Source organism: Ochotona princeps, chromosome 11 (genome assembly GCF_030435755.1).
Source record: "Ochotona princeps isolate mOchPri1 chromosome 11, mOchPri1.hap1, whole genome shotgun sequence".
Lineage (NCBI taxonomy): Eukaryota > Metazoa > Chordata > Mammalia > Lagomorpha > Ochotonidae > Ochotona > Ochotona princeps.
Window position 1 is genome coordinate 5,161,659 of NC_080842.1, and position 27,777 is coordinate 5,189,435.

General features: G+C 37.9%; 1 protein-coding gene across 1 annotated transcript in view; it reads left to right on the forward strand.

Annotated features, from left to right (window-relative positions):
• Positions 1-27,777, forward strand: part of LOC105942513 (disintegrin and metalloproteinase domain-containing protein 5-like) — an 87,352-nt gene that overhangs the window by 45,837 nt on the left and 13,738 nt on the right. The window contains exons 14-20 of the mRNA XM_058670468.1: positions 551-749; positions 6,805-6,895; positions 8,305-8,527; positions 19,822-19,908; positions 20,503-20,614; positions 24,216-24,384; positions 25,694-25,729. Coding sequence (XP_058526451.1) covers positions 551-749; positions 6,805-6,895; positions 8,305-8,527; positions 19,822-19,908; positions 20,503-20,614; positions 24,216-24,384; positions 25,694-25,729 — 917 coding nt within the window. The remainder of the gene's footprint in view (positions 1-550; positions 750-6,804; positions 6,896-8,304; positions 8,528-19,821; positions 19,909-20,502; positions 20,615-24,215; positions 24,385-25,693; positions 25,730-27,777) is intronic.

Below are 27,777 nucleotides of genomic sequence, written 5' to 3' on the forward strand. Positions count from 1 at the left end.
GTTTCAGGCTCCTGACTTCATTTTGATATAACCCTGACCATTGTGGCCTTTTGGGGAGTGAAGCAACAGATGGAAGATGTTGTTTCTATCTCTTGTTCTTGCTCTCTTTCAAGTAAGTAAGTAAGTCAATAAATAAATCTTTTAAAAAATCTTTTAAAATTTTAAAAGTTTGTAAGTAGACTCACCATTTTATAGACCGTTGCTGATTTTTACACCAATATTGATGTGTAGAGAAAGTACAAGCCTCTAGTATGAACACAGACATAAATGGTTACAATGAACCTTTTGTTAGCTCTTATTTTTATCATTCATTTTTTAAAAGCAGAACTTCTGTATCTTTGAACTTGTAGCTTCTCTGTAATGACCATTATCTCTTTTTTGAACATACAAGAACTTCAATCACATGAATCTTTAGGCTTGAGTAGTTAAGAAGATAGCTTGTCACTGCTTTTGACAATTTAGGAAAGAAACAGATGGAAATGTAGACACTAGAGAGAAAGGAAGCGGAAATATCCTTGATGAGTAATCTTATATTGCCTTTCTCTCCCAGTTAAAACCAAAGGGTATGTTATGTAGGAAAATTGAAGATAAACAATGTGACTTCGCTGAGTATTGCAACGGGGAGAACCAAACCTGTCCACCCAACACGTTCATGCGCAATGGGGAATACTGTGATGATGGCGAAGCTTTCTGTTACAATGGGCAATGCCACAGTGCCACAAAACAGTGTAAAAAATTAATTGGAGGCGGTAATGAACATCTTCTTTTCTTCGCTTTTAAGTTCTGATTATTCCAAAGTATTTTATTTCATACTCTAAGGCAACAATGCAAACATGCTTGGTTAGTTGACTAGTCTGACCTAGTGTATCTTGATATTAAAAGTCATACTTTGCTTGATTTTGAAAAAAACTTCTGAATTTATGTTCATAGAAGAAAGAAATATCAAATAGAAATCAAGCTTATAATATTGTATAAAATTTGTGGTGATGGTGTCCAGTTCAGACTGAAGGAAAAGAAGGATTTTTCTTTGAGTTAAGAAGATTAGCCTTTAGAGTGCTTACTGCTTAAAATGGGCTTCTGCACCTAACCAGTCAAGTTGATCAGGGTGCAAAGGGTCAAGGGCTACAGGAAAATGGGTAAGATAATTATTTCCACACTAACATCATCATTTTCCCCCTGTATCTGGGGTCAGGGGAGAAACAAAGGGAGAAGCCCCACTCAGCCTCCCACCCATCCCAGGTCCCTGTTGTGGGGCATGCTCTGAGGGTCCTGCTCATACAGTTTTGATAGTTCGATGGTTCTGAATTGCTGCCAATCTTGCTGTTCCAAGTGCGATGAAATCTATTCAGAATCCACTGGCTGACATAGTTTCTTCATGGTTGGGGTTCTGAGATCAGCAGTTCAGTTGGAGGGATCGCCAGAGAAACTTCATCTGAGATAATCCCAAACTTGATTCTTCTGTGTGCTTGCCAGTACAGGGTCTGGCACAGTCCATCGCCCCAATCAGCTTATGCACATGCTGGTGGTTGCAATTGCTCAGTCAGTTCTGTTTCCAGCCCTGGTCTTTCATGTGAACCGATGGGTGTTGTAGTCCAGCCCAATCCTGCCCACTTCATACTCGGCCCTCTCGCAAACCAGTGGGAGCTACAGCCTAGTTGGGGTGACTCCCCAAAACCCCCACAAGGCCTGCCCCCGACCCTGGTTCCCATGTTTGCCAGTATGTACTGCAGACTTGTTCAGTCTGTCCCACATCCCATTTAGCCCTCATACATGTCAAATAGGCATTGAAGCCTAGTTCAACCCAACCAATCCTACTGTCCAACTCACACACATACTGGCAGGTGTCCTTCTGTCTAGCCACCTCTGCCCCTGTCCTGATTTTCGAGCTCTCCAGTGGGAGCAATAACCCAAGAGGGAGGTGCCCAGTAATTCCCTACTAGGCCACTCCCACTCCCTGATTATGCACTCTTCAGGTGGTTCTGGAGTTTATCTTGACAGATTAAGCTCCCAGTGCCAGTCTCTGCCATCTGATGCTGTGGCAAAGCCCAACCAACCCTCACCCCTCTAATTTTTGCTTGCACCAGTCAGAACAGTCAGCCCAACCTGGCTTTTCCCTTATCTAGCTCACATGAGGTCCACAGGTGCTGTAGCCCTGCCTGGTTTACCTCCATCCCAATTCACACTCTCCAGTGGGAGTGGTTGTCCAGCAGGGAAGCTCACATTCCCCATGCAGGCTTTGCACCCTCCATCCCTGGTTCTCATGTGGGGTGTTTGCGCGCTGTGGCCACATCTGGTACGGCTCACCTCACGTTGGCTTTCCATAAGGTGCATTGGTTTGTCGCGACCAAGCCTGGCCTGACCAACACTGTTCTGGTGTTCAGATTCTCCAGCAGGTGATGTGAACTGCTTCAGCCTGTTCTACTCCCAACCTAAGCCAAATGTATGCCATTGGATATCTTTCTCTGGCTTGGTCTGGGTTGCTCCCTATAGTGGTTCTTGTACTCACTTGCAGGGACTGTGTCCCAGTAGAGGAGTTTCCCAAGCTCCTCCACCAGAACCTCTTTCTGTGCCAGATCTTGCGCATACTGGTGGTCCATGTGCCAGCCCTACTTAGTCCATCTCCTGTCCCAGTAGGAGCAGTGACCTTTCCTTGCTGGCCTTCAATCCATTTCCCGTTCTTACTGTTGGATGTTTCAGCCCAGTCAAGGTTCATCCATACCCAGACACTGCTATACATGGCTCAATAGGGGCAGAGACCTAGCCTAGTCCAACCTGTATCTACCCAGGTTCTCCACAGCACCAGATGGTGCTGGCGTCTAGCCCAGTTAGGTGTACCTAGTCCCATTCCACACTTGTGCTAAGGGAGATTGCAGCCATATCCAGATCAGAACACAGCCCCGACTCTGACCCCTACACTCTCCTAGGGGAACCCCAACCCATCAAGGGTATACTCTCACAGCTCTCCAACCAAGCTTATTCTCAGTCCTAGATTATGCGCATGCCAGTGGTTGCTCTGACCCAGTTGGCTTAGCCCCTCACCTGTCTCAGCCTTTGCCTTTGATGTTGTGGCCTAGTATCTCTGGCTCATGCAGACCAGTTGGGGTAAGAGCCTAGTTTGGCATGACCTATGCTCCATCCTGACTTCTGTTTTTCCTTGTGTGTTGAGGTTTGCTTGGCCTTGTCCGGTCCCCCTGCTTCCAGTTGCAGCTCAGCCCACCCCACATCCTATTTTAGGATGCACATTTGCGTGCTGCTGCTTTGACGTGCCCAGACTGTTGCCGGTTCCCTTACAGATAAGTGATGGCTGATTCCATGGTTACAACTAGCTCAGCCCATCACCACCCCAGCTAGCAAGCTAACCAGTGGGACTTGCATTTCCACAGGGTTTGGCCCACACTTCCCCCATAGAATCTACCCCCAGATCAGGTTCTCCCATTGTGCTGGTTAGTGTCTTGACCCTGCCAAGTGTGTCCTGTCCCCTGTTCCACAACTCAGTCAGGTACTAGTACCTAGCTCTGCCAGACAGGCCCCTATCCATAGCTTTTGTGTGGACTGGTGTGTGGCAGTTGGTGTTGCTCTACATTAACAGTCCATCTCAGGATTCCCATGTGGGCTGGTGAATCAGTCTGGCCCAAATAGATCTTATGGACTCTCCCTTCCAAACCACTAGGTCTCTGTCCCCACACTTGTTAGAAAGTTCCATGACTGTAGCTGGGAAGCACCCAGAATTCATCCCTCATCTACACTCACACTGGCCTTATCCATGGATGTCCCTAGGCAGCAATTACATATCCTAAAAATGCCAGAGCTTGCCGCTGGGCGGCCAGCAGGCAGAACCTGGCGCCCAATAGGAACACTGGCTGCCCAAAGCCTAGGACTTGGTCATCGCCTGGAGGCACTGACTTTGGCCTGAGTCCCCAGCATTGGGTCTGGCTTGGCTGGGGTAGCCCCCACAGCCACCAGACTGCGGGAGGGGGCTCCATTTGCCCCAACCCCTTGGCCGAACTGATAATTTTTTTTTTTTTAAATAAGTAGGTTAGGTCATTGGAATATACAACCTCCCACACACAGCAGGAGCATTTCTGTCTCTGACTTCCCGTTAGGATTTATGTAACTAGGCCATTGCAGAGTTCTCTAGATATCTTAGATGACATAACTGCCAAGAATTGAAGGGAAATTAAAGTAAGATGAAATTTTTCTTGCTGGTTATTATACCTTTTTTCTGCTTTTACATCAGCATTGTTAGCTGACACGTCTGGAAAGACAATGGTGATTGAACTGAATTTGAAATAAATCTAGATGCACACAAATGATTAATAAAAGTAGGATAATATAAAAGTAGTTCAAATTAATGATCTAGTGCCTGTACAAGTGAAGCCAGGATTCATTTATGGCAGGATTGATTTGGAGCTAGAAAATGAATGTCAGTGCCTCAGGTCATTGCACAAATTTGTTGTTTTGATAGCATTAGCACTTGCTTTTGTGTAATTTCAAAGCCCTCTGTGAGAAGTGTTGGGTGTGGGGTGACAGTGCCTCGGATAGCACAGTTCTCATATTGGAGTCAAGCATGACATCTACATCGTTGTTGTTTCCAAATCAGTGCTCTTCCGTCCTTCCGATGATGAATCAGTGGATCTAGGAAGTGAGGAGTCTGCCTCTGGCTAGCCGTTTCTTTGTACTTGCATTTTTAGTTTTTTTTGCAAAGACTCATGCTTTGTAAGCCTGTCATGGAGCTTGGTAGTGAAAGAAGGGTGTTGAAAACACTTTCCTCAAAGACTTTATTCAATCAGTAAACTCTGCTTTTTAAAATAAGTTATCTATGGCGTGTAAACTAAAATGGCTTTTAGATAGGATTTGATATTCTGAAGAGGATATTACTTCTGCAAGATAAAATTAACCAGATTTAGAGGTAACGGCCAATAAATATCTTATGCCCCATTCTAACACAAATCCAAACTTCTGCTTACTTGTTAGTTTCTGTTCACAACATACTGGATGATGTTGTCCTATTAAAATGCATAGCATATATATCAAGCAATAACATTTAAAGCAAAGAAATATATAAATTTATACTGGGAAGTATATTGATTTTAAGCAATACATATTTAAAAATATGTAGATAAGTAGAGGAAAGACATCTCATTTGGAAATGTTACCAACTCTAATTTCCTTTTGTTTTGGTTTAAGCCTAGCTCCTAAATTTATGAAAATGGAGAAACTCTCTATTATAAACATAATAAAAATCATTTCAATAGTTTTGGTCATTTGCCCTCAAGAAGTTAGAAAGTCGTACTAGTTATAAAGTCACATACTACCTGTGTATATATCAGCACATTGAGTTGTATAGTACATAAATTAATCTGAGTGCTTACGTAATAGTGTATGTAAGAGTTTGATAATCTCAGAGATGTTAATATTTTAGGACAGTTATTATTTTCAGACATGGGGGTAAGGAGCTATCCTGTGTACTGTAGGATGTTTGACAGCTAGACAAAGTTACTGGAGACAGTTTTGGTTCTCATAATTGCAGTGAGGTTGGTACTTGTTTGCAACAGTTACTAGATAGGAATCCTTATAACCAACTTATTCTACACAACCTGCTCCCCTACTGCATAAATTGTTGAAGTAGTGTCAAGTCTGGGATTCCTTTCTCTAGAGAGCCACTGCTATGGCTACTTGAGTTCTTTGTGACTCTGAGAGGGATTGCGTTTCACATTGAGTTCTTGAATATATTCTCCCAGAGACTGGAATACATAGAGAATGTTCTCCAATATGAAAATCTGTGAAGTTACTGAAGTGAACTCTCTGGCCATTTAGTAGTAGTGACCACAAAAGATCACAATAATTTCAACATGGACTAACCAGAACCAAAGCAACTCATCACGAAGCCACCAAGTGACAATGCTGGAGGAGCAATTATATGTACGCTTGAAATGTGTCTAAAATTAAAATTAGACAGATGGAATATGTAAGAAAATTAAAGCAGATGAACAGTGAAGCTCCTTCTGATTTTAAGAAGTTAAGACATGTCCTGAGATACTTTCATCCCACTTGGGAGTTCAGTTCTAGTCTGCATTCTGAATTTCAAATTCTCATTGATGCATCCTGAAAGACAGCAAGGGATCGTTTAAGAATTTGTGTTACTACCACCGATGTGGAAGAGTCACACCTAGTTGTCAGCTCCTGCCTGCACTCCAGTCCAGCCCTTTCCAATGTGATCCAGCAGTAAAAGTGTTATTTTTCTCTCCTCTCTCTTTTTCTTCCCTCTCTCTCTCTCTCTCCTTTCTCTCTTTTTCTCTCTCTATCTCTCTCTCATTCTCCTCTTCCCAACATCACTCAAATAAAATTAATTAACTAAAAAGTCAATAATTGTTATTTAGTAATGATATGAGGAAACAGAGATAAGAAGCAGGAGAGTTAGAGAAAATGCTCCGAGAGTTTGTTGTCACTACTTTTCTGGAAATGCAGTTTCTCTCCCTTTGGAGTAAATGTAAAACATATGTACAAATTAAGCAGACAACAAAGACTGAAAAGAAGCAATTTTGTGAAATGGAGAAGGGCATAATTATTTATTTCCCATCAATAGAGTATTCCAGTGATTTGCTATTGACTGTGTATTTGAGGCAGAAGAAATTTGGCCAGACTGAACATCAGGAGTTGTCCTTTTCATCAATTCTCTATCCAGTATCGTTTTCATGCTAAATATGGTAAACATATGCTAAATATGATTTACAATTTGAGTATTTTGTTATGATATAGTTTAAATTCAATGTATGTAATTTACTTGAGATGTTTGATTTTCAGATACTAGAGGTGCTCCATTTCCGTGTTATGATGAAGTAAATGCCAGAGGAGACAGATTTGGAAACTGTGGCAGAAACCCTTGTAGTTTTCCGTATGTATTTAGATGATCATATTTTGTTTGTATTTTGTTTGTATATTTTGTTTGTTTAGATTACAATGAAAACACATTTTTGGCTGGACTCCTAGATACAGAATCTGCATTGAATGGCTTGATCCAAAGCCTCCAATTACGTGTGTCCACTGACTAGTGTTAATTGTGACCACTTGTGTTCACTGTAGCTCAGTTCACAATAGCTAGGATCAACATATCAACATGACTGGATAAAGAAAAAATATATATATACATATACACACGCACACATATAATGTATGTATATATACATATACATACATATATACACATCAAAATGTATGGATACATTTTTATAACTTTATATGTACATTTATTTATGTACATTTTATATTATAAGATATATAAATTTATTTATATAATATAAATATATAAGATATATGCCTTTATATTTATGTCTATTTTGCATGTGAATAAATAAGAGTATATATAATATATAAGTATATATTTATGTGTTATATATATAAATATATATTTATATTTTTATACATCATGTATATATAAAAGCACACACCACAGAATATTATTTGGCTACAAAAATGTAGCCCTATCTTGTAACAGAATGGATGCAAATGGATTCATTTTGTTTAAGGAAATATACCAGTCTCCCAAAGATCAGCATCTCTGTTTTTTCCTTGATGTGTGTTAACTAATCATCAGAATAGCAAAATGTTATCTATGAGTGAGGTTCACATTTGGGGATTTGATTATTGGTAACAGCCTCCGTATCGTTAAGGAGCAACTTTATAATTCTGCATCCTATTTGCTTAATTCTTTATCTAAAGCTTGGTTTTGCAAAGTGAGCTGATAGTATGCCATTATACATATCAAAAAAAATAATAATTATGGAAGAAGGAGGATAGAGAATGTGTTGGGAATGTGGATAGCAGGTAAAATAGGGTGGCAAGTACCATACTGCGTCAGAATCTGTACTGTGAAATATTTGAAATTTGTTCACTTTGTACACGTAACTTAAAAATTGAAAAGTGACCTTGAAAGGCCTTGTAGACATGGCGTCAGGTAATTCCCATAGTTTTACATACATCACATGTGCATAGTGTGAATCACTGCACACATTTTACTTAAAAAGAGAATTGAGTACTGGTGATCACTTCCTCGAATTCTCAGCTCAGTGTAGACTATCTGGGTTGTCAAGATGTAGAAATCTTCAATTTTTTCTTGACAACTTGCCTTAGAAAGCAACAGAAGCCAACTTTCAAGTAAGCGTGCTCAAAAAACTTCACTGAGGAAAAAAAAAAGATGATGGAACTTTGGTTTAAATTAATAAGACATTCTTCTACCTTAACTCTTTCAGAAACTTGCTATTTCAATAAGTAATAACATGTTTTGTTTCTGTTTTGTGTTTTTAGAGATTTACTATGTGGCAAATTAGTTTGTGTATGGCCACACAAGTCATTTGTATCACGTACAAATTTATCTGTAATTTACACACATCTACATGACGAAATGTGTGTATCAACATATAAACCAGCCGCCAAACCACAAGATCAACCTACTCTCACAACATACAATACGGCACAGGACAGAGATGAAACATTTGTAACTGACGGCACCATCTGTGGTCCTAATATGGTAATTACAGTTATGAAAGTGCAATTATAATATTTGTATAATTGTACCCATTTTCAAACTAAGCCAGTCATTTCATTTTCTAAATTTTATACTGTTGTACAATACTTGCAAGCATTTTGAAATGTGTAATTCAGTTATACGAAGTACATGGTGTTTTAGAATTATCATAATTATCCTTTTCTGTAACATTCTTAATCTTTAAAAACTAAAATTATATACACATTGAACAATAATTCCCTGCCCTTTTTTCCACCCTTCAGTCATCACCATTCTGCTTCTTTGTTTTTATGAATTTGCCTCCTACAAGTATCTCACAGAATTATACAATATTTTTATTTCTTATTTGTTTCACCCAGATAAAGGCATTTAAACTTCAGCTGCACTAGAGCAAAAGTTATAATTTCCCTCCTTTATGGAAAACTCATTTCTGAACCCTCTTTTGGGCCAAATTATCTTCTGTATATGAATAACACATTTTGTTTACCCATTCATCAGTTGATGAATATTTATAAATAGTGTCTTTTCAATAATCTGCCCTTATTTATTTTGGATATATGCTCAGAAGTGGAATTGCTGATAGTTCTATTTTAGTTTTGGACTATTCATCATGTTATTTACCACAACAACTATATCACTCTACGTATTCCTATGATGTACAAAAGCTTAAAAAATTCTCCATATCCTGATGAACTTTTTTTAATGTGAGCCATTGTAATGGCTCTAATGGTGTGGCATTTCATTGTAGTTTTCATTTGATTTTCCCTACTAATTATTGATTGTTAGTATATTTCCATTGTCTATATTTTAAAAAAAATTTATTTTACATATAAGACAGAGTTAGAGTAATTGAGATCAAAAGAGAGAGAGAGATCTTCCATCCACTGGGTCATTCCCAAATAGCTAAAACAGTTGGAGCTAGGATGGTCTAAAGACAAGTGCCAGGAGCTTCTTCTTCTAGGTCTCCTACATGACTGCAGAGGCACAAGCACCTGGGCTGTCTTCTACTGATTTCCGAGGCCTTTAGCAGGGGACTGGATAGAAAATCAAGTAGTTGGGACTAGAACCAGTTCCCTTATGGGAAGACAGCATAGTAGGTGGAGCATTAGCTTGCTATAACACTGTACCAGTTCCTATGTTTATATCCTTTGGAGTACATTTTGTATCATTTCCCATTTTGAAAACAAGGTTTTTTTGTTTATTTATATGAGTTCTTTATATATTATAGATATCAATCCCTTAGCAAATATTACTTTATTTCTTGTTGTCTTTTTAAATCTTTTGTTAGTATATTTTGATGTGCATTTACAAAAATTTATTTTTGTGTGTGTGTGAAGTGCAACAGCTTCTTACTGTTGCTAGTGTCCTCACAATAGGTCCATTGCTTCACAATGTATCATTACTGTCTGATAAAGCCTGAAGCTTTTCTTCCCCTGTATTTTCTTCTAAGAATGCTTTGGGCTTGAAGTCTTGAATCACATTTTTGGGGCACATTTTGAGTTAATTTTGTATGTGGTGTTCATCCTAGAGCCAGCTGGTAGCTAGTTTCTCTAGCACCTTTTATTGTAAAGACTGTCAATTATACCATGAGTGAACTTGGTAACCTTGTAAAAGTCATTTTATTATACATGCAAGGCTCTACTTAGTCTCCATTTTCCATTCCTTTCTTTTTTCTGTCTTCATTTTAAAAAATATTTTTGCTTCTTTTTATAATTTCATTTTATGATATAAGCCCTGAGATTTCTCTGTTCCCTCCCCAATTCCCTCCCTCCTCACTGAATTCCCCTATATCATTACTACAGTATAGTTCTTCATACATAGCAATATTTCCATCATTGTGGGCATGGACACTGGCAGAGTCCAGCAGCCTATTATAAAGATATAGTAAACAGTTTCATTGGGAGTCCATCTTTAGTCTGGAAGTAGAGATGCATACTGCATTGTATCCTCACATTTGAATATTATAGTCTCCATTACACAGTTACCATACATCCCCTTAAATGAAAAACCACAAAACAAAACCAACAAGAGGAAGAAAAATAGAAATTTGCAACACCATGAAGTTAAAGAACATGATGCTCACTGACTAATGTGTCGCTGAAATGCAGAATAAAGGACCTTCTTGAAGAAAATGATGCTACTGTATGATCTGAGTCATTGAAGAATTTAATGAGAAAGTATTTTGAAGAGATGAAACTAATAAAAAAAATAAAAATCCATGAGATATAGTTTCCACTGATTTTTGTTGGCGAAATGTGTCTCCTGTAGGCAAGAAGTAAATGGGTTTTGTTTTTAAATCCAGTCTACAAATGTATTACATTTGATGGATGGGTTTAGGTCTTTTCCATTCAGGGTTTATAGGAATGGGTGGTAATTTGGTCTTGTCATTTTATCAATGGGTTGTTCATTGATTTAGTCTTCTGTTGATATTTTACTAGATGTTCTTCGCATTTGCATTTGGTTTATTGGATACTATTCTTTTTCTCTGTCAAGAGAACATCTTTGAATATCATTTGTAGGGCAAGTTTGGAAGAGGCATATTCTTTTAATTTTTCTTTACTGTGGAAGACTTTTGTTTCATTTTCAAAAACAACGGAAGCTTTGCTGGGTACGTTATCCTGGGGAGACAATTTTTGGCTTTTAGAATATGGAATATATCACTCCATTCTTTTCTGGCTTGTAGACTTTCCTGTTAGAGGTCTCCTGTGAGTTAAATTGCCATTTCCTTTGCATATCAATTTTTTTTGCATGAGCACATTTAAGTATTTTTTTCTTATGTTCAATTGAAGAGAGGTTGATTATCATGTGTTGTGGTGAAGATCGCATTAAATCAACCCTGTTGGGAGTTCTGTGCCACTCCTGTTTGCAATTTCCCAATTCTTTCTCCAGATTAGGAAATTTTCTTTTATTATCTCATTAAATACATTTTTAAAAACCTGCTTCTCTTTCTGCACCTCTGGACCTCTTATATTTGGCTTTTTAATGTTGTCTTTCAGTTCTTGAATAGTTTTTTTTTTTTCTTTTTTTAGCCTGATCCAGCTCTGTTTCCAGCTTTTTGTTTCCCCCTGGTGACAGAAATTTCTCCCAATTCTGTGATTCTTTCTTCTGCCTCTATTTTGGAGACTCTCCACTGCACTTTTAATTTGCTCTACTGTATTCTTCATTTCGGATATTTCAGCTTTCATTTGATTCATTTCCAGTGCGACATATTCCTTGAAATCCTTGAATGCCTGCTTTACGTGCTTCTCATTGTTGATAAGAAGCTTTATAACAAGTGTTTTGAATTCTGTGTCCCCCATCTTCTCGATGTTTTCCTCAATGAACTCTGAGTTTGGCAAACAGTTTTGCTCCTTTACAGGGGAGATTTCAGTCATATTCATTGTGTCTTTGTCTCTTTTTTTCCTCTTCGTCATTGTACTTCTAGTTAGCAGATTCTTGTCCTTGGAGCAGGTTTCTAAACTGTGTCACCCATAGGTTTACAGTTCGATTTTACTTATTGCACTTGGTACACAGCTCTTGGTTTGCAGTCACTTGTGCCACTCCCTCCAGCGAGTTCCAGGTCTGGGTTCTTATGTTAGATTTCCACCATGATCTCCGTAGCCCCAACTCCTAGCTCATCACTCTCCACCTCCTGTGATACTGTGCTGAGACTGCACCGTTATCTGTACAACTTTTCTTCCATTTCCAGTTCAAGCAGGTCGCAGGATTAGGGAGACACCAGGTGTCCTCTATAGGTAGGTTGTTGTTGGTGGTGATCTTGCTGGAATCTGTTGTCTGTTAAGACAACATTTGCAAGACATTGTAGTTGGTATTGTTTTCCTGTGGGGCCAGTGCAATGCACAAAACTCAGCGAGTTTGCTCCCCGCTCAGTGCATGTGCAGCTCACTGTTGTCCCTGTATTCTTAAAGTTTTTTCCATACTGTACAAAATAGCACCTGATGTGCCACTGCTAGAGTTCTTGATTTGCTGGCCATCAGGTCAGAGGGCTACCATGACCTATCTTGGATGGAACCTGTAGGATATCACATTGTTGCAGTTCACTCATCCAGAAATGAGTTTACTCCCAGCTCATTGCATGCACAGTACTGTCCATAGCCTTTGCCTTCTTAAACAAAATGATGCCCAATTTGGCTCTAATGGGTGGACTGGGCTGTGAAACCCACTTTGTTCCTGCACTGCCCATCTGGGATTGCTGCTCTGTCTCTGCTGCTAGTCAAGTAAAAAAGTTAGGTGCCCCTGTACTGTTTTTCTGTCCTCTCCTATTTTCTGGAATGCGCTCTCTCTGGTTCACACTGACCAATGTTTCTCCTTCTGTTTTAGCGTGTCTTTACTCTATTCCGCCATCTGATTCTCCCATTTTCCATTCGTTTCTATGTTTCTCTAAGTGCCCATCTGTTTATGTAAATGGAGCATTGAAGATTTTGAAACTGGGGAATATAAATTTGCCAACCTTCTGTTTGAAGATTGTTTGGGCTGGTTGGGATTTCATGAATTGTACGTTGATTATTTTATCCCCCTGCTGCTGAAAACTCAGTCTCTATTCCTAGTGCCAAGTGAAAAATAACAAGGCTTGTGGCAAAGGAAAGGGAATGCTTAATCTAACCATAGATGAGGATGAGGGCTGATTGACACTTGAAGAACTACAGTCCTGCTTAGTGAGAATGGTCTGAGGTTCCTTAGGAAGCTACAATAGATACTGGGCTGCTGATCCAGGTTCTAAAGCCAACCCTGCATCTGCTGACAGAGAATGTGGATGCCAGTGCAATCCTTTGAGACACTTGCAAGAATAGCAAGTTCTGCAAACAAAGCAGCTATAGAACATTATATGTCTGGGAGCTGAAAGAGGCAAAGTATCATGTTAAGATATTTCAGTGTTTCAGTAATCAAAATGAAACCCACTCAGCCAAGCCAGTATTATCATGCTCTCCATTTTCTGTACCACTTGCCTTTTGTTGCAACAAGTTAAAACCTCTGGCAATGCTGAATGGGGAGGGCCAGATTATTTAGGGATTGCAGCTGGATTTCCCTAGGCTAGTTTCTAAAATCCATGAGCATACATTACTTCTTTGAACACACTCACTTGTTCGTCACAAATTCAAATGTTTTTGTTCATAAGAATAGGAAAAGAATGGTATATATTGGCCTGATTACACTATTACTTTGCTGAGTTAATTTACTAGTGGTAAGGTTTTCTTGTTTTTGGTGAAATTTTTATTGTACATATCAGTTCATGTTTTATGGAATAGATATTTTTACTCCTTCCTTTCCAAATTGGATATGACTTCTTTCTGTTATTTACCTAATACCTCTGTCTGAACCTTCCTGTGTTGCACTGAATAGAAATGGTGGAAGCAGCAGTCATCTTTGTCTTATTCAATTTTAATGGAAAATCTATAATTTTTCATCATGAAGTATTATGTCAGTTGTAGGTTTTTAAATATGTATCCCCTTATGTTGAAGTGATTTCCTAATTTGTTTTTAAAACATGAAAATGTTTTGAATTGTGTCAAATAAATTCTTATTTGTTTACTGCTGTGGATCTTTTGTGAAAATATGTACAGTTACAAAGTATCTTTCGATCATGGAGCAGGTAATAGGACTGACTCTTTTCTGGTAAGGCTGCTCATTGGCAGTTAGTGTTTGAGCCTTTTCTAAAGCTATAATAATGCTCACCCCAAAAATTTTGTTTAAAAACCATAGTTTTTTTTCTTTCCTTGTTTAACTATGTGTCATGTGATTAATTCATATTCGTTGAATTTGAATTAATAACTTAGATTCCTTACATTCTCAATGCAAAAGATTCTGGTAAATTTTTATTCATTGTATTGTTGTCTGCAAATTGTCTAATCAGTATTAACTTAAACTCTGAATGTTGCACCTGCAAAACTAATTCTTTAATTCAATAGTTAAAATTGCTTGGTTTAACTTGTTCCTGTTGGCCCAGTGAAAGCCCTCATTTCTCTTCTGAATTTCAGAGAATTGGCATTTGTCACACTTTGGAGAAAATTAAAATATACCTGGTGGATGAGGCGCTTACACGGCTAAGATAATTTGATGCCATTATCAGTAATGTGAGAATGGAGACCACCAAAATTCTTTCTTTGGTGGTATAGAAAGTATTATTTACTATGAGTTTTTTCAAAGTTTCTTTTGGAGGAAGTAAATATGATGAAGACAACAGTTTTAACAATTTTCTAGATGTTTTCAATACACTTTTATGTCAGATCTACCATACTAGTAACAGTGATAAAATTTATATTAATTACTAAGCTTAGCCTGAGGATAGTTGAATTTCTTTGATCTAACAGTTCATAATATGTACTTCATAAACTACTATCTAGTTAAGAAATATGAAGAACACCAACCCTAATCTTTGCTAGAATCCTTATGGTTTATAATGGAACAAATCTTTGCTGCTTTACAATAGCTGTTTCTGGAACCTCTTAGCACCATTTGGTTCAGAATCATTCAGAAGAAAAAGAAATTGAATCTGGAATTAAATATATGAAAATTCGAAATCAGGTGTTATAGAGGAGTTGTGACTATGTGATGAAGAAGAATCATAGGTGACAGATCCTTTAATCAACCTGACGGAATGAGAGCTAACAAAAACGGGAAAAAGTGGTAAAATGATAGTTCTGCTATAAATGTACAACTTGGATTCAACATGGTGGCATAACAAGCTATCGTCCATCTACTGTGAAGATATCCCGTGTGGGCACCATATAGTGTCCCAGTGGCTCCACTTCCAATCCAACTCCCAGATTATGTCCCTGGAAGGCAGTGGAGAATGGCTCAAGTCCTTGGACCTCTGCTTGCTCATGGGGGGGGGCGGTTCCTGCCTCATGGCTGCTAGTTGGCTTAGTTGTGAAAGTGGTGGCCATTTGGGAAATGAACTAGAGAATGGAGACCTCTATCTCTGTTTTTTCTCTCTGTAAAATCTACCTTTCCTTTCAAATAATACTGAATTAATATTTAATTAACAAAATCAAATAACTTGTAAAAGAACAATTTTTGTTCAAAGCACAATTATTAATACCTCTGTAGTCTGAGAACATTGTACAAAAGGTAAAGAAGTATCATGTACTATTTGTATTAAGAACAATTTGATCCACATGAAGTTTCATTTGCACATTAAGAAACCAAATGTAAATTTAAAATTGGTGTGGGACTAGTCATTAATACAATCACATTTCATAAATTATCTAAAAATAAGCTTACCACAGTCAGCACTACGAGGTGAGCATTTAAAAAAAATTTAAGTTTCACTATTTTATGACACAGTTCCATAGGCTCTGGTATTTCCCTTCCTTCCTTTCCTGATCCCCTAGCACCCACTAATTTTCCCTATATTATTTCAATAGTATAGTCCTTCAAAAACATTCCTAAGGTTATGATTCTGCTATTTAAGCATAACTTGACATTGAAGGCATGGACAATGACAGCATATCCAGCATCATATAGTCAAGATATATTTAACAGTTCATTGGCAGTCCATCTTTGATTTGGAAGTAGAGATGCACACTATATTGTATCTTCACATATGGATATGATAACCTCTATTACACAGTTACTATACATCTCCTTAAACAAAAAGCTATAAAATAAAATCAACAACAAGGAGAAAAATGGGAAATTAACAACAGGAAGTTAAATAACATAGTACTGAATGCCCAATATGTAGCAGAAGAAACAAAAAGAAAATAAAAAATCATCTTGAAGAAGATAATGCTACTGCATGACCTATGAGTCAGTGAAGAAATTGATAAGATTGTTGAGGGATGGTGCGGTAGCATAGTGCCTAAAGTTCTCGTCTTTTGTGCACCAGGATTCCTTATGGGTGCCTATTCTAATATCAGCTGCTCCATTCCACATGCATCCCCCTGCTTGTGGCCTGGGAAAACAGTTGAGGATGACCCAAAACCTTTGGATTTTGCACTTGCATGGGAGACCCGGAAGAATCATCTAGCTCCTGAATTTGGATCGGCTCAGTTTTGGCTGTGGCAACCACTTGAGGAGTGAACCAGCAGATAGAAGATATTTTTTTCTCTCTGTTTCTCCTTCTCACTATATATCTGCCTTTCCAATAAAAATAATATACTTCTGCACCTCAACTGTTGACATATGCCTTGTTAGAGTTATAAGCCAGTTTGGACTATCCTAAAATTTGCCAAGTTCAGTAAAAATTATGCTTCATTACTATAAACGGCTAAATATAAAAATGAAAATAGGCACAAGACAGATGAATAGTACCCTATAGCCATTTTAAGCTGTATAGCAGCCGGTTGTGTATAAACTAAAATTGCAATGTCAGTGAAGTAGTGTTAGGATGTGGTTACGAACTCACATTTTCTAACATATTGGTCACTCAATACCATGTCAAGTAACTCCATCATGTTGTAAATTGTTGTTGATGTTATGTTGTGGCTTTTCATTGGTCGGGATATGCTGCCAGCTCTGCTTTCAGACCAGAGATGGTCTCCCCAAGAAACTGTTGAATTTATCTGGACAATAAGATGCTGGACTCTCTGCATGGTAAATGCTTGTAATGAAGGAATGATGACTAGATTTGAACTGTAATACTGCAACAATGTGGAGGAATCCACCATAGGGGAAGGGCATGGGGAGGGGTTGGGGGAATCCTAGAGCCTATGGAACTGTGTCATAAAATGAAATGAAATAAAAAAGTGAAAACAAGCAAACAAACAAAAAAACAGTAAAAATATTCAGATTTGATGAAGAAATAAAATATTAAAAGAAGGATAAAAAATAATATACATGTTTAAAAAGAGTGTAATTTGAAACTCATATTCTTTTTTTAACATTTTTTAAAAATTATGAGAGTTTTGTAGGTTCTGAAATTTCTTTTACTTTCCAAGCCTCCGTCTCATTGATTATTACAACAGTATGGTTATTCATAAAAAGCCATAAACCCAATATTCTGCTATTTAAGTGTATCCTGATATTACAGGCATGAACACTGGCAGAGAGACCATCATCTTTTTGTGAAGACTGATGCACAATGAATATTACTGAAGATTCCCTTGCAAAGTAGCCAAAGCCTTTGCCAACCTCAGAGTTAACTGAGCAATACATTGAGGTAATGGGAGATACAGAATTCAGAAAACTCATTGTTAAGCTTCTGATCTACATTGAGAAGCACATACAGGAGTTCAAGGAACTTCAGAAATATGTCCCACAGAGAATAGCAACATTGAAACAGAATCAAGCAGAATTATTGGAGAAGAAGGATACAATAGAGCAAATTAGAAATTCAGTGGAAGGCCTCAAGAATAGAATGAATGTAGAAGAAAGAATCTCAGAAGTGGAAGATATGTCTTGCCACATGTAGAAGAGATGGAAATGGGTCAAGCTAAAAAAATATTCAAGAATTAAGAGACACTATTGAAAGGCCAAATATGAGTTATGGCAGTTCCACGAGGCTCAGAAAGGGAAGCTGGGTTTAAAGATGTATTCAATGAAATAATAAATGAAAATTTCCATGACTTAAAGCATAGGGAACCAACATACAGGAAGGGCACAGAACCACAAGACCGAGAACAATTTTCATCATGACGCATGATGATCAAGCTCTCTTAAGTTGGACATAAGGAAAAGATCTTTGGATGTGTACACGACACACAAAAAATCGATTGGTATATAGCAAATGCACAGTAAGACTCACAGCTGACCTCTCAGAGGAAACTCTACAGAAGAGAATGGAGCAACATATATCAGATTCTAAGAGGAAAAAATTGTCATCCCAGAATAACATATCCAGCAAAGCTTCCATTTGTCTTTAAAATGAAAGGAAATTCTTCCAGAGTAAAGAAAAGTGAAAAGAATTCACCTCCCTCAGATCTACCCTACAAATGATATTTAAAAATGTTCCTTTGACAGAGAAAAGGAATCTGGAAGCAAATGTGGAACATGCCAGTTATTATTGTTAGGACCACCCAGAACTATTTGGGTTGGAATCTGTAGGATGACAAGTCAGTATTATTTTTCCTGTGTAACCAGTACCTTATGTTGGGCCAGAATTGAGTTTACTCTTGGCTTGGTACATGCACAGCTCACTCTTGTCCCTCTGGTCCTGCCACCTTTGCCACAGTGCACAAAATGACATGCAATGTGGCACTGGTGGGGTTGGCCTGTGAAATCCACTCTGTCCCTGAACTGCAGTTGAGGTCTACTGCTCTGTCCCTGCTTGTGGTCAGATATAATGAATCGGCAGGACAGACGCTTTTTACCTTGGTTCACCTCCTAATCTTCCGGTGAACTCCTCTTCCAACCTGGTTGTGGGCCGAGCTCTGACCACCAACTGCTGACAACTGCTGTGGTATTGTCACTGTAAAGCCTCTCCATTTTTCCTGCCTATGACTAATTCTTTAACAAAGTTTCTGGGTATAATTGTTAAGCACAAGTTTGTTGTCTTTATGACAATGCTTTGATGAGTACATGTGAAAAAAAGCAGGTTTATGTGTCACATCTTTTCATTTTAAATATATGGAATGCATGAATCTTCCTTCCTCTTGAGATATAAGGAATTGACCTCAAGTCTCCATGCCAGGCTGTTCTGAGTCTTCGTTTCCACATGCTCTAACATTAGTATAAGTCAAAGGCAAAACACATCCAAATCCATTTCAGAACACTCTCAATTCCAGTCAATAGTCATAGGCGAGCATAGGATATTTATCTTCCTCAAAGCACATCTAGCACCAAATACAAAGAAAACAAAACATGTAGTTCCATATGTGTGGTTACATCTTTAAAATCTGAAAATCCAGGGCCCGGCGACGTGGCTTAGCGGCTAAAAGTCCTCGCCTTGAAAGCCCCGGGATCCCATATGGGCGCCGGTTCTAATCCCGGCAGCTCCACTTCCCGTCCAGCTCCCTGCTTGTGGCCTGGGAAAGCAGTCGAGGACGGCCCAAAACTTTGGGACCCTGCACTAGCGTGGGAGACCCGGAAGAGGTTCCTGGTTCCTGGCTTCGGATCGGCATGCACTGGCCCATTGCGGCTCACTTGGGGAGTGAAACATCGGATGAAGATCTTCCTCTCTGACTCTCCTCCTCTCTGTATATCCGGCTTTCCAATAATAATAAAATCTTTTCAAAAAAAAATCTGAAAATCCATACTTTATTCAACACAATCACAGTATTCGCTTGTATTAATGGGCATTTTGTGTTTATTATGAGTAATATGAATTCTGGGATTTAAAAAAAACTCATGCATTATTTATGTATTTAATACTATTGCTCACCTGACATTACTTCTCATTTCCTTTTGTTTTATTCTAGCTATGTGTTGAGTTTTCTTGTAAAGTAGTCAATTCACTGAAAAATATAAAACTTTGTGAAATGTCGGACCATTGTGGCGGTAATGGGGTAAGGAACTGTAGTGTTTATTTTAAGCTATATGAACAATTGGGGATTTTTAAAGAATAATTTGAATCAGTTGTGGTGGGTCCTTTTTTATGCTCTGTGGGGTTACCAACCTGAGATTTCTATTTTTAATTTCATATTGCTTTGGCCCTGCAGATAAAAACACTTGATAACTCTACAGAGTGGATGGAATGCAAGCTGCAGGATTATTGGCATCATCCTATAGGAAGAGTGGTGCTTTTCTGTAACACAGAGAAAAATAAACGCCATCTATTAGGGTTCTCTTGCTCTTACTATTTAGAAGCAGGCTTAAAGCTGGAAAATAGATGGCAGTTATTGGGACAATGTGTTGCTGATGGTTATTGTGGGGGATGCGATGTAACGGGGTACAACTTGAAAATTTTTTTTAACAAATTGATTGACAACATAATCTTGAGCTGCTTTCCAAACCATGGACAACTGCAAGAAAAAAATTGACAAATTTTCTATGTAGGATACATTCTGTAACATGGAATGTTAACTGTAGAGTATGTATATACTGTGTACTTAGTCTTTATCAAAAGATATGCTGCAGAAAAACATTTATTATTACCCCAGGTTTGCAACAATTTTAATCATTGCCAATGTAAGAAAGGATTTGCTCCTCCTAACTGTTCAGCACGAGCAGGAGAGTTTGGAAGTGTTGATGACGGTCATTTCCGGGCAGGCGGTGGGTCTCCTTAATTCTTTTTGAACAGAATTAACGTTATTTACTAACAAATAGTGTACCCATAATTAGTAGCGTTAAAAGTATATATTTGATCATTTGTAATGTTCTGTGACATTGCTGTCTAATATAATCCTTGGTTAAAATAGTGTTAGTAGTCATGTTATATAAAGTCCTTAACATGTTTCAAGCTGTTTTTTTCTTCTTAAGTACATCTGTCATTCACTTCCAAGACAGTATGGCTGCTGCAAAGTATTTTGAGATCAACTATGCTACAGTGAACTGGGAACAAATAGGGAGCATTTGCTAATTTTATAAGAAATTGGAGCCCCCCAGAATAACAGGAAGATAACCATCCTGCCACCAACCCTTTAAAACTTTCAAGGTTCTGAAACTCTTGCAGAGACTTGTATGCAGCTTGGTACTTAGGAGAAAGGCATGTCCATAGTGATCTACTTTTAGACAGATAGCATACAACTGCTTAAGTCTGTTTCATGCTAAAAATAAAATGCAATGACTCTGGATCTAGCATTTATCTGCACACATTATTTTCATGTAAAAATGTGAAAATTGGGATTTATTTGACTCTTATGATTGGTACGTAATGCTGGTAGAAGACTAGTAGTGGGTCATTATGTACATTCAGATTTTTTTCATTAATATGTGCATTTATATAGCTGAAATGTTCTGGGATAATGTTGATAAAAGTATTATAACATTTTCACTTGCTAGAATCTCTGGAATTTTTTTCATTTCTCTATTAATATTATTATCATTTTATGATACAGTTCCCTAGGACCAGGAATTTCCCATACCTCCTCCTTATACCTCTCCCCCCCCCCAGCACTGAGTTCTTCTATATCATTATTATGGTATAGTTCTTCATGAACAGTCATAAATCCATAACAGGCATGGACAATGGCAGATATACTGTCAAGATATATTTAACAGTTTCACTGGGAGTCCATCTTTGATTTGGAAGTAGAGATGCGTACTGCATTATATCCTCACATCTGGATATGATAATCTCTATATATCCTCTTAAATGAAAAACCTCAAAGCAAAATCAACAACAAGAAGAAAAAAGAGAAAACTAAAATGCCATGAAGTTAAATAATATACTGCTGAATGATTAATGTGTCGCTGAAAAATAAAACAGAATGATTGCAACTGTATGATCTGTGAGTCAGTGAAGAATTTAATGAGAAAAAAAGTGTTTTGAAGAAATGAAATTTAAAATAAAAACATCAAAATCCATAAAATATAATTTCCACTGATCTTTGTTGGTGAGATGTGTCTCCTGCAGGCAAGAAAGAGATGGGTTTTATTTTTTTAAATCCAGTCTGCTAATCTATGATGTTTGATTAATGCATTTACACCATTTACAATTCAAGGTTAATATAAATAGGTGGTAATTTGGTCCTGTCATTTAAGCAATGGGTTGTTCATTAATTCAGTCATCTGCTGTTCTACTGGGAAGTTCTTCACATTTGCCTTGGGTTTTGGTGGGTGCTATTATTTTTCTATGTCAAGAGAACATCTTGAAGTATCCTTTGTAGGGCAGGTTTGGAAGAGGCATATTCTTTTCACTTTTCTTTACTGTGGAAGAATTTTATTTCATTTTCAAAGACAAAGGAAGTCTTTGCTGGGTACATTATTTTGGGCCAATAATTTTTTTGTTTTAGAATCTGGAATGTGTTGTTCCATTCTCTCCTGGCCTGTAGAATTTCCTGTACGAGGTCAGCTGTGAATATAATTACCATTCCTTTATATGTCAGTTGATTTTTTCACGAGCACTTTTGAGGATCTTTTCCTTATGTTTGACTGAAGAGAGATTGATCGTTATGTGTTGTGGAGAGGATTGCTTTTGCTCAACCCTGTTGGAAGTTTTGAGCTCCTCCTGGATGTTGTTTCCCAATTCTTTCTCTAGATTAGGGATGTTTTCACTTATGATTTCAATGAGTACATTTTTAAACCTAGCTTCTCTTTCTGCACCTTCTGGAACTCTGACATAACTCATATTTGGCCTTTAAATAATGTCTCTTAATTCTTGAATATTTTTTTAGCTTGATCCAACTCTACTTCCAGTTTTTTGTTGGTTCCCACTTTGTAGCAAGACATATCTTCCAATTCTGAGATTCTTTCTTCTACATTCATTCTATTCTTGAGGCTTTCCACTGAATTTCTAATTTGCTCTATTGTATCCTTCTTCTCCAATAATTCTGCTTGATTCTGTTTCAATGTTGCTATTCTCTGTGGGACATATTTCTGAAGTTCCTTGAACTCCTGTATGTGCTTCTCAATGTAGATCAGAAGCTTAACAATGAGTTTTCTGAATTCTGTATCTCCCATTACCTCAATGTATTGCTCAGTTAACTCTGAGGTTGACAAAGGCTTTGGCTACTTTGCAAGGGAATCTTCAGTAATATTCATTGTGCCTTTGTCTCTTCTTTTGCTCTTGGTCATTATATTTCTGGTTAGCAGATTCTTGTCCTTGGGGCAGGTTTCTAAGGTGCGTCATCCCTAGGTGTACACTTTGATTTTACTTACTGCAGTTGGTACATTGTTCTTTGTTTGCATTCTCTTGTGCCACTCCATCCAGTGAGTTCGAGGTCTGGGTTCTTCAATTAGACTTCCACCATGGTCTCCTTAGCCCCAGCTACTGGTTCACCACTCTCCACCTCCTGTAATCCAATGGTGAGGTTTCAGCGCTGTCTGTACAACCTTTCTCTCACTTCTGGTTGGAGCAGGTCCCAGGATTAGGGAGACACCAGGTGTCCTAAGTAGCTAGGTTTTTGGTAGTGCTGATCATCACAGAACCTGCTGGCCATAAATCTGAGATCCACATGGTCCTATTTCGAATTGTAAGATGCCAAGGTTGGTGTTATTTTCAATGTAGGACCAGTACAATACACTGAGCTCAGTAATTTTGCACATGCGCAGCTCACTGTTATCCCTGCACTGTCAAAGCCTTTGCCATTCTGTACAAAATGGCACCTGATGTACCACTCATGGAGTTCTTGATCTGCCAGCTGTTAGGTCTAGGGCTACCGGGGTGTATGTTGAGTGGAACCTGTATGATGCTACTATGTTGCAATGCACTGAGCCCGAAGTGAGTTCACTGTCAGCTTAATGCTTGTGTAGTCCTGTCCCATAGCCTTTGCCTCCCTACAGAAGATGTCTCCCAATTAGGCTCTAGTCTGAGTTTGGGCTTGAAATCCACCCTGTTCCCACACTACTTGTTTGGCATCTGCTGCTCTGTCTGCTCCTGGTAAAATCAAACAAACCAGCAGGACAGACATTTATTTGCCTGAGTTCACTGCCTGAGCTGCTGATGGAGCTAGCTTACCTGTGGAGTTCAGATTGCTGCTTGCTGACTTCCACTGGGGTATCTTGTCACTGCAACATCAGACCATTGTCTCTGCTGCTTTTCTGTGTCTGTCAGTCTCCAGGTGCCCCACTGTATCAGTCTGTCCTCCCCTATTACTGGAATGTGTCCTCTATGATTCACCCTGGTTAAGATTGCCCTGTTTAGACATTGTCTTACGCAATTCTGTCATCTTGATTCTCTGGCATAATTTTAAATTGCTATTTTCCATTGTAGGGAGAAGTGATATTGTTGGAAGGCACGCTGTTTTTAAAAAAAAACAGTTGCATCTCATTTTATATATTTCCCTGCCTGTGTTTATAATTGTTGGAGCTGTCTTACTGAAACAGAATAAAATAAAACAGATATGGTACAGAGGAGATACTGAAAGTGACGTGAGTGACAGGTAAACTGAAAGTGAAATTATTCCTTTTTCATCAGTAGTAATCTAAAGCTATAAGTAGTTTTATGATATAAGTAGTAGTAATAAAAGAAGATGCCCAGAGACACATGCGAAGTTCACTTGGATGTTCAACCTGTGTTTTTTCAGTATCACTTATTACTAAATCTACCCAATTTGTGTTCCGAATCATTATTGGGAGAGGGTAACCTGGAGGTTCACTTATTTTCCTTGTTTGTGCTTTTCCTCTCTAAAAATAACCATGTTGTATACGAGATAAAGGAGAATTTGTGGTAGTATATTTCAAAAGAAGTTTGAAAAAAGAAATCGATAAGTGTAAATTCTCAGAAATTGGTTTCTTTTACGAACAATTGCTTTCCTAAATATTGATGCTGTCAGTTTGAAAACTCATTTCTTCACTGGAAATAATTTGTGTCGTAAATAATATCAGGGTAAGAGAATACGAGGCAAGAAAATTCTATTTAGCTTCAGAAAGCTTTAAGTATAAAATCGTACATTTGTGATTATTCTCTGTTATTTCTATGAAATGGGAAATGATAATCATCTTAATACAATAAAACTTTGAATATAATTGTAAGTGAATGTTTCACCATTATAACCATTGAAGCTATAAATATTGAAGCTTCATATAGAGCCTCTATTCCTAATTTGTACTAATTTCCAAACAATTTGCTTCTAGTTTTAACTTTCAACAACTGATGTAAAGAACCTGAGTATGTCTTATGAGATGGAGAAAGAAATATATAGAGAGATACACTAACTGATAATTTAAGTACTATTTTATGGTTTTGTCCTAATTGCGTATAAGGAATTGGGCATACCAAGGAACAAGAGGCCCAGGCTATACAACTGTGGGCATACAATATAAATGAATTAATACATATAAAAGGAAGATTAAATGAATCAATTGAATAGCAAGCGCCTAATGACATTTTTTTTAAAGATTTACTTATTTTTATTGAAAAGCAGATATACAGAGAGAAGGAGAAACAGAATGGAAGATCTTCCATCTGATGATTCACTCCCCAATTAGCCTCAATGGCCTAGCTGAGCCAATCCAAAGCCAAGAGCCAGGAGCCTCTTCCGGGTCTCCCTTGTGGGTGCAGGGTCCCAAGGCTTTGGGCCATCCTCAAACACTTTCCCAGGCCACAAGCAGGAAGCCGGGTGGAATTTTAAGTCATTGGGAAGAAATACTAATTTGAAATAAGCTTTATTTGAAAGTAGTTCTTCAAGTCATGTTTTAATTTGGGGGATTTAAAATTTCCTAAGTGGAAAAATTTTATCTATGTTATAGGTCAAATACAGAAGAAAGCAGTGCTTCCATTTCACAGTGAGTACGGAACAATGTGTTGAACTATTTTCCTTGGTATATTTTCAGTATTGTTTAGAGTCATATAAAAATGATTCGTTTGAATAAAAAATAAATTCATAATTTTCCCAATGATACTTTATGGAATTCGTTTTAGCTGTAGCTCAGCTTTTGCCGCCTGAACTATAATGAAGGACTTTTGAGCATATAAACTAGGGTATTTGTTCATTTTCTTTCTCTTCCTGCCACTGTTCTTTTCTCCTTGCTCCTCCCTCTCTCCCTTTTCCCTCCTTCCTTCCTTGTTTTGTTCGTCCGTTCCTTCCTTCCTGTCCCTCTTCGAGGCCAAAACTTAATCCATTTTTATTTATGGGATACAATTTTACATTAATTCCATTAAAACGCAAAGCCACTTTGCTGAATTCAAATTAGGTGACATAACAATAGTTTAGTCAATATGTAACTCACAGGATCTGTACAGCTTTGTTAATGTAACCCAAATAATCATGACAGAGTTATTGAAAGTTATAGGTTAGCTGTGGTTCATTTAACAGTAACCTACAATGGAAATTAATTTTATAAAACTTAACCTACACTTACGTCTCATTTATAGGCACTTGGCCTTTTAGTTAGCCAATGAATGCTTATTTCCTTCGTCCACCTTACAAAAAAAATGTTGCATCAGTTGCAGGGGCCCAGAGACCTGAGCCATTCTCCAATGCCTTCCCAGGCTGTAAGTGCTATTGTGATTGGAAGAGTCAGGAAATGATGTATGCCCATATGGGATGTTATTGCTACTGGAATATGATTAGTCTACCATGCCACCATGCAGACCCCTGTGATTTTTTTTTTAAGTTTCTGAAGCTTGGATTATGTCTGTAATAAGTGGTCTATCCTAGAGTAGGTTTCATGAACTGGTGGGAAAAAATGTGCCTTCTTCAACCGTGGGATAAAAATTTCTGTAGATATATAGATTAAGTCTGTCATTTCTTTGTTGAATTTCTACATAGTTGATGACAGTGGACTGTGTTTTGATAGTAATGAAGGTTCCCCATTATTGTTATATTGGAGTCTATTTTCCCCTTAATTTCCATTAGCAATTGCTTAAATAACCAGATGCACTGGCATTTAGTGCATATAGATTTACAGTCACAGGTTTTTATTCTTGAATTGATCTCTTCATATTATGTAGCACTCTTCTCATTTTTTGTTAAATTTTTTTATATTAACATGGTTACAACTACCTATCCTTTTTCTTTCTGTTTGGTATCTTTTCACCTTCAGTCTATGAGTGTGTGAGAGTATGATTACTGATATGTTTCTTGACCCTCCCTTGCACCTCATCAGCAAACAGAAGAAATGGATGGGTCTTGCTTTTTTAAAAATCCATTCAGCCAGTCTGTATCTGTTGATTGAAGAGTTTAGGCCATGGGTCATTTGTATTCAGGGATATTGTTGAAAGACTGCAACTTTTGCCTAGCAATTTTCATTGTTTTCTTTTTATTTCCTTCTTACATGTACTAAGAGATTTTCTATCTTCTATTCTATCACTGGTGATTATCATTCTCTATTTGCTTGTGTTGCACATTCTCATTTGTCTGGCTGGGTGGATGTTGACAAATTATTATTTTTTTTTGACAAATTATTTTCATTTCTGTTTTTGAAGACGGTCTTTATTTTGCTTTTATGTGTAAATGAGAGCTTTGCTAAGTATGGTATTCTGAGTTTTAATACCTGGATTAGGTCTCCCCATTCTCTCCAACTTGTAGGGTTTCTGATGAGCAATTTGCTGTATGTTTGATCAGAGACTCTGAAACATGCTGTCTTTTTCCCTCAGGCATATTTAATGCGGGGGTGTCTCAGCCATAGACCTCCCACCCGGGAAACGTGGTGCGGTGATGGCATTCTCTAGAGCAATCAAGCACAACCTTATATAGGGTGGGTCCAGAAAAACAAGCCTTAAGGTAGTAACAGTATCTCTCACATAAGCCTAGCCAGTCAGTACAACTGTCACTTACTTCGCCATGTGGCACTGTGTAGCCCACCTCAACTTGCAACTTATGTAACTCACC